Source organism: Triticum aestivum, unplaced genomic scaffold (assembly GCF_018294505.1).
Source record: "Triticum aestivum cultivar Chinese Spring unplaced genomic scaffold, IWGSC CS RefSeq v2.1 scaffold27977, whole genome shotgun sequence".
In the NCBI taxonomy this organism is placed as follows: Eukaryota; Viridiplantae; Streptophyta; class Magnoliopsida; order Poales; family Poaceae; genus Triticum; species Triticum aestivum.
In genome coordinates this window covers 77,102-84,476 of record NW_025228057.1, presented here as the reverse complement: position 1 = coordinate 84,476, position 7,375 = coordinate 77,102, and the positions used below count along the sequence as shown (strand labels likewise).

The 7,375-nt window shown below is 42.5% G+C and overlaps 1 protein-coding gene across 1 annotated transcript; it reads right to left on the bottom strand.

Moving 5' to 3' along the window:
• Positions 1-3,533: 3,533 nt before the first annotated feature.
• On the bottom strand, positions 3,534-5,763 carry LOC123172972 (uncharacterized). The gene is made up of 2 exons (XM_044589848.1): positions 4,805-5,763; positions 3,534-4,471 (listed from the first exon to the last, which is right to left on the bottom strand). The coding sequence occupies exons 1-2, from the start codon at positions 5,689-5,691 to the stop codon at positions 4,021-4,023; spliced, it is 1,338 nt and encodes a 445-aa protein (XP_044445783.1). The 5' UTR covers positions 5,692-5,763; the 3' UTR covers positions 3,534-4,020.
• Between the last annotated feature and the right edge of the window lie 1,612 nt (positions 5,764-7,375).

Sequence of the window (7,375 nt, the reverse complement as noted above, 5' to 3'; positions counted from 1 at the left end):
CGCTCGTACTAAATTTTGACATTTATTTTTTGAAGTCATCAAAATATATTCAAAATGGATCTTATAAGAAATGGTGCTCATGAGGAACATGAATATGAAAATAAAACTTAATTGGGAATTTCCGTTTAGAGTGAAAGATATAGAACTTTGAAAATCGGAAGCCAGAATAAAAAGCCCGCACCAGGGACTTGCATGCCCCGCGACTCTTGTGCCCCAAATCCTCACTCCGTTATACTCTCTCCATTCCAAAATACTTGACTTCCATTTGTCAAAAATGGATGTACCTATATACTAAAACATGTCTAGAAAAAATGGATGCACCTATATACTAAAACATGTCTAGATACATCTATATTTTGACAAATGGAAGTCATGTATTATGGAACGGAGGGAGTAGATAGCATATGACCCGATACAAAAAAAATGAATCGACATACATAACCAATGAACGAGGTGCTTGATGGAAAAAAAAAACCCAACAAACCAGGGCTCAATCATGAACACACCATTGTCACTTTATCTATTGTTGCCAGCATTGTTACTCAATCAATGATAATATTCAAGATGTAGTCTGGTCAATATTTCCTTCAATAAGCTCACCCACCATACATGGAGTATATACAGATGCCTCAAATATGCCATTTGAATGGCCATAGTAGTTACTTTTTGGGCTTGGGCGTGAGTTGCCAAGATACGGAACTTTTGAGGTATTCAAATGATCGCCCACCACTTTGAATGTAGTAGTCAAATAGACAACTTCCTTGTAAGGATGTAATCCAAGAATATCAAAGTGTTTGGGGTATTATCGGCATCAAATTTAATGTGTAAATAATCATCATTGTCAGAATCCCAGTCAAATCTCTCTTTCGGCAAAGCAGCAGGTCGGGCGTGAGCACGAGCAGCAACAGGTCCAGAATCGATAGTCATTAGTTTCTGGACCCGCCCTTCTCGTCGTCAAGGGCATAAGAGCTAAGAAGAAGCGGCCCAAGCGCAGCCTTCCCTCGCTCAAGCGGATGCGTCGGCGCCTGGAAAATCCTATTCGCCGCTCGCTGCGGCAAACTGTTGAGCGATCGCACAGGGGCAGCGCAGCGAACGACAGAAATGGGCCGGCCCACACATAATGCGTCCAAACCGGTTTTGGGAACCTTCCAGAAGGTTCCCTGAACCGGCTTTTTTTCCTGTATCGTTTTTTCTGGTTCTGTTTCGGCTTTCTATTTTTTTTTATTTCTCTTTCTTTCGTTTCTGTTTCTTTTTTCATTTTTTCGTTTTTTGTTTCTTGTTTCACTTTCTTTTTCAAGTTTATTTTTCTTTTTCAGAATATGTTCGTAGTTTTACAAATGTTTATGAATTTCTTTTTTATTTCCTTTCCTTTTCTTCTCGTCCTTTAAAAAAACAAAATTTTAAATTTTGTTCATGTTTCCAAAAAATGTTCAGTTTTTGAAAAAATGTTCTCAAAATTCAAAATTTGTTCTCGTTACACAAAAAAGTACAAAACTTCTGAAATTCAGAAAATGTACTGAATTTCAAATTTTTGTTCACATATTCAAAAAATGTTCGCGCTTCCAAAATTTTTCGGGATTTTTCAAAATTCTCTCGGTTTCAAAATATGTTTTCAAGATTCAAAAAATGTTCGTGCTTTAAAAAATTGTTCGGACTTCCAAATTTGTTCGGAATTTTTCAAAATTTCTCTCCCTTTCAAAATATGTTCTCAAGATTCAAAAAATGTTCGTGCTTTAAAAAATTGTTTGTGCTTCTAAATTTGTTCAGGATTTTTTAAAATTGTTCACCAATTCAAAATTTGTTCTCAAGATTCAAAAAATGTTTGGGAATTGATAAAAATGTTCCAGCTTTCCAAATTTGTTCACAAATTCAATAATAGTTCATGTTTTTAAAAAAAATCACAAATTCAAAAAATGTTCTGGAAGTTTTAAAAATATAAACATTTTTTTGTTCACAAATTCAAGAAATGTTCCCCTTTCTCAAATTTGTTCACATCATCAAAATGTTCCTGTTTTACAAAAAATTGTATGAAAATTTGGAAAATGTTTTTATTTTGAAGAAAATATTCACAATTTTGAAAAATTCAGTTGTAGGAGGTCGTCGGTTCGACCCAATAACTTGTCTGTAGTCTTTAACTGTCGCGCTGCTAATTGAACATGAGAATGTCTACATGGCAGTGGTTTGCACGGCAGGCCAGTTAGTGCAAAGTCGCGTGTTCGAGTTACAGCGCTAGTGCTAATTTCTTTTTTGCGATTTTTCATCTCGGGAACGTCCCGCCGCGTGCCACTGTAAATGGGCCGGCCCACGCTAGCCGCTCCTGTGCGAAGCGCCGGCATTTCGCCGCAGGGAGCGGCGGCCTATAGGTGCTCCCTCGGCACCTGGCCACATCCAGAATCAACAGTATCCACTCCTCGACCTTGCTGGGATTTCCTTCTTCCGTACATGTAGGTGTAGGCAGCACACTGCCGCTTGACAACAACTACAATAGGGCGCAGCTCGAGCACAAGCCTCAGGACGCCGCGCCCCCGTTCCTATCATGCTCACGGCTAGTTGCTTCGTTGGGGTCTTCAGGGACCCTATTGTAATCTAGCTTTTGATTTTAGGGTGTGTTGTGCTATTGTGTAGGGACCTTGTTGTAAATTCAACTACTAACTAGTAGGCTTCATATCTTACCTGAAACATTTTTCACGGGATCTGTTCCGTCTGAAGCCGCGCTGTACCGTAAAATCTGTTTTAGTGCGAGCCATATACTGCTTTTGCAGGACGCGTTTTTGAGATATTTGCTGAAGTTCCTCTAAGGATCTCAGCTTCATAGTGACCCATGCATCGCATGCATGCTGCTTGTTCCTTGGATCATCCATGGGGCCTGCTATTAGCAAACACTAGTATATAGTATATTTGTATCCCTTTTTTTTTCTTTTTTACATAGCCGATACATTGAAAATGCATTAGTGAAAAATTATAGTACTAGACAGTTGACATCCATAGGTACGTGTAGATTTTTTTCTTCGGAAAATTTATAGTACTAGACAGTTGACATACATGTGGTCAGAGAGTTAGCTAGGGAAGGTCTTTATTGTCAGGAGGTCTTGTATTAGGCACTCCGTCAATTCAAGGAGTCTCTTTTCCACTCTTTTTGGTTCAAAAACTCTATTATCTTTTTCATCGCGAGAACAAGATATTTCTATGATAACCATGTTTGTGCTATCTCAAATTAGTATACCCCTAGCTTGTGCCAGATATCGTCAGTTATATCGCATTATAACTTTAAACATAACAGCAGGCTATTCAGAATTTTCTTAGTCGACATTTTCGTACTTGTGCATGATATGTTTAGCAAATTAAAATTTGGCATACATATACCATGTCCACCTTCAGTAAGTTGTATGTTGGCAAAAACATGTACCGAATCTAGTCATGATAAACCATTGAGTCGCAGCTCCGAATGGGTAGAACGACACTTTTCTGTTGGGCAACCATACAAGGAAACAAAGTAAACAAAATCATATGAAGCAATAGTACTTAGCCGGAGACTCTTGTTTGCAAACATTTATTATTTGAAATAATACCCACGGAGGGACAAAACGATGGGCACTCTAGACATTATATGACCCATTATTGAAACTTAATATCAATGCATATAGTTTGCTCCTACATAGAATAGTATATAGTACGTAAGAAATGAACCTACACACATAAACCAAGAACAAGCCACCTAACGGGAAAAAATCATGGGAAAAAATCACGGACAAGCCAGGGCTCAAACATGAAGACACCGCTTTAAGATTTTTTTTCTTCCGAAAAGGGGATAACCCTGGCTTCTGTATCATGCGATGCACTCATCCATGCCATCTTTAAGATGTGCTCTGCTTATTATGTCCTTCATTAAGATCACCAACCATACATGGACTATACACAAACGACTCATATATTCCGTTTGTATGGTTAACGTAGTAACTTTCTGGGCGTGAGTTGCCAAGATATTGAACCTTTGAGTTTTTCAAATGATAGGCCACTACGCTAAACATTTGATTCAGAAAGACCCTTGCAAGGATGGAATCCAAGAATATCAAAGAAATTGGGGTCTTCATTTGGATCAAATTTAACTGTAAAAAAGTCATCATTGTCAGAATCCCAGTCAAATCTCACTTTCCCCGAAGTTTTAGCACCAACATGAGCAGCCTCGTGATGAGTGTCAGACACATCATGTACCATCCAAGGTGCATCCATTTGGCGCTCAAATTTTCCTAGATGTAGGGCATACTGGGCAAGGTCATGTTCATACTTTAAGATCCACTCCATCCGTTGTTCACTTAATTCACTAAGGATCCAAACCCGTAGTTGGGACTCCTCAATTATTCCAAAGTACACACCTTTCTCTGATCTCCCTAGATACGGTTTTCCAAATATCTTGCCCTCACCATATGATGGTGTTCTAATCACTTGATATATACCGTTTGACAATGAAAGCCTGAAAAATAAAACCATTGCAATTAAGATGCACACTACATATAAAGCATTAACTAATTAAAACTCTAGCATCTAGCTGGACGATGCTAATAAATAGGGTAATGCAGCCGGTTGTTGTCTAATTTATGTATGTGACACGAGCAAGAAATCAGTGCATTGTTTTCTCACAATGAATATCATCGTATTGTACGCCCACCCATATTTCTAAATTTCTTTTTGAATGCAGTACCCAACTAATTATTTTACATGCCTTGATAATATTTTAGGACCAGATTGTACTCCCACTAACTAATATAGCTTTTTATGTTAGAAAAAAATAGATCAGTGTATATACCTCAAAACAAAGGAACCTCGACAGTGCACATAAAGTGCTCCTTGATAATACACTGCATAGCGTTGGCGTGGCCCCCAAGATAGCTCAGCTCGATCTTTGAGCATGTCTCCAACTGTTCCTGCCGGCTCTCCCTGGCGGACGAAATCCCTCTCCTCCCACTGACCAGTCCTTGATGAATACATGTTTAACCTCCAAATAGTCGGTGGCCATTCCGATTCCATTAAGCGGCTCTTATCATTATCATTGCTGCTTCTTCCTTTGGCTGCTCTGAATGCTAGCTTGTTAGGCGCGCCAGGTATGGCAGGGATCGTCAACAGCTCATAGTGCGGCGACACAGCAGGATCAAATGCAAGGTACACGCCGGCACAAAGATCGTGCCGGGGCGGTACCCTTAAGATCCTCATCAACGCCCATGAAGTCCGTGGCGATTCCAGTTCCATCAAGTGGCGCAAGTCATTATCCTTGTCCACAGATGACGGGTCTAGCGACGGTGGCTCCCCAGGCACTGCAGGATCAAGCGCAGCCGGTGCCTGCCGGGGCCAGGGTAGAATTGTCCACCGCCTCGTTGCCGGGTTAAGCACGCAGAGCTCGCCCGGTCCCATGTTGCAGAGGAGGAGGCCGTTGCTGTGGTCCAGGATCGACCACCACCAGCGCCGATCGTTGTCGTCGGGCAGGAAGTCAAGCATGGGGTCGACCATGGAGTTGGGGGAGGGGCGGGCGAAGAGGTGCGGCCGGCAGTGGTCGATGTAGTTGATGAAGAGGCCGTGCACCTTGTTCGTAGTGAGAAACCTGCGGCCTTGGTTGTGCGCCGGACACGACCGGGCCGCGCTCATCGCAGGCAGGCGGCGGAGGACGTGGGCGGCTATCGTGAACATGGCCATGGCCATGGGTGTGGTGGAGGCGAGCGCTGGCTTTGCTAGGTCTTACAGTCGGGCGGCGGCTGCATGCGCTGTAACCGAAGATGCCATCGATCCTGAACGTCAGTCAAATGCGCCGGCTGTGGGCTAGGTCAAGTCAACAGGCCCAGCAAGTGCCGTCCGGCCTGGCCTGATGGATCAGCTGCTTGATGGGGGGAATGGCCCGTTGGTCCCTATGCTCTACCCAACATTTTAGGACCGGACATTGTGCCCCTCAAAAAAAAGGATCGGACATTTTATTTTATTTTTGCATGGAAAAAAGGATCGGACATGGTGACAATTTGTTTTGCACTTCCGCTTCCCAATTATGATATGGAGGACTTTGTTGCATGGGCATGGCAAAAGATTTCTGGTTTTTCATGAAATCAACATATTATGTTGAGTGGGATCACAGATTCGGGGGCAACCTACGTCGACCAAATGGACAAGGAACATTGCAGGTCGGAAGTGTGTGACAAAGAATTTGGAGCTTGGACTGTCCGGCAAAGGTAAAAATATTTGTCTGAAAAACTCTTTATGGAATTTTACCTTGTGGCGTTAATCTTTCAAACAGACATGTTAAGGTATCACCACAATGCGCTGCCTGCAGAACAGGGGCTGATACAACTCTACACGTGCATTGTTTCAGTGTCCAACAGTTGTGCAAGTTTGGATGGAATTTGGACTGGATAACATTATTAGTAATGCAAATGTCTAATTGATAGAGTGGGAGAATATGTGCTGGGATATCTCTTGGAGTTGCCGGAACAGGAGACATTTGTGCTAGGGCAAAGTAAAGTGCATGAAATAATAGCTATCACTTGTTGGTATCACTAGTGCAGAACCGGCTTTAGCACCGGTTCGTAAGGGCCTTTAGTTCCGGTTCGGCAACCGGCACTAAAGGGTGGTGACTAAAGGCCCCCCCCTTAGTACCGGTTCTGCACGAACCGCCACTAAAGTGCCATCACGTGGCACGAGCCAGGGCCTTTGGCGGGGAGACCTTTAGTACCGGTTGGTAACACCAACCGGTACTAAAGGTTTGAGGGGTTTTGATTTTATTTTTTATTTTTCCTTTATTTTTGTGTTTTTAATTTAATTTAGAGATTGTTTTTACATTATAATGATTTGTTCAATCACTACGTGAAAGTACCGCGGATTAGTTTGAAGTGGATATGGATCGTCCTAAGTGATCAAGTAATATGGATATGATCACTACAAAAAAAGACACATCCGTGACATTTTGGGCCGAACGAATTTGTTTCAGTCATACTTATGACACTTCTATGACAATAATTATGACAAAACACGGTATCATCATAGATGTGGTGGGGTCCTACTTCTATGACAAAAAATCATGACAGAAAATGGGCTTTTCGTCCTGGGCGGGCCAAAGACGGAGCTGCATGACATTCTTTGGGCCGTCCATGACGGAAAAAACCCTGGTAGAAGCGAGGGAAAGGATAATATTGGGGTGTTCCCGGTTACGGTGGGTGGTCGGGCCGAGCGATGCGCGTTTCTCTTGTACACGCACGCGCGTGGGTGCGAGGCGTTGGGCTCTAACTGAACCCGAGCGATTGCACTGCAGGCTACGCGTTACTGAACCCGAGCAATCGATCGATGGCTGTTAACTGAACCCGATCGAGCGATTCCTTTGCTACTGCTGCTAACAGTGAGC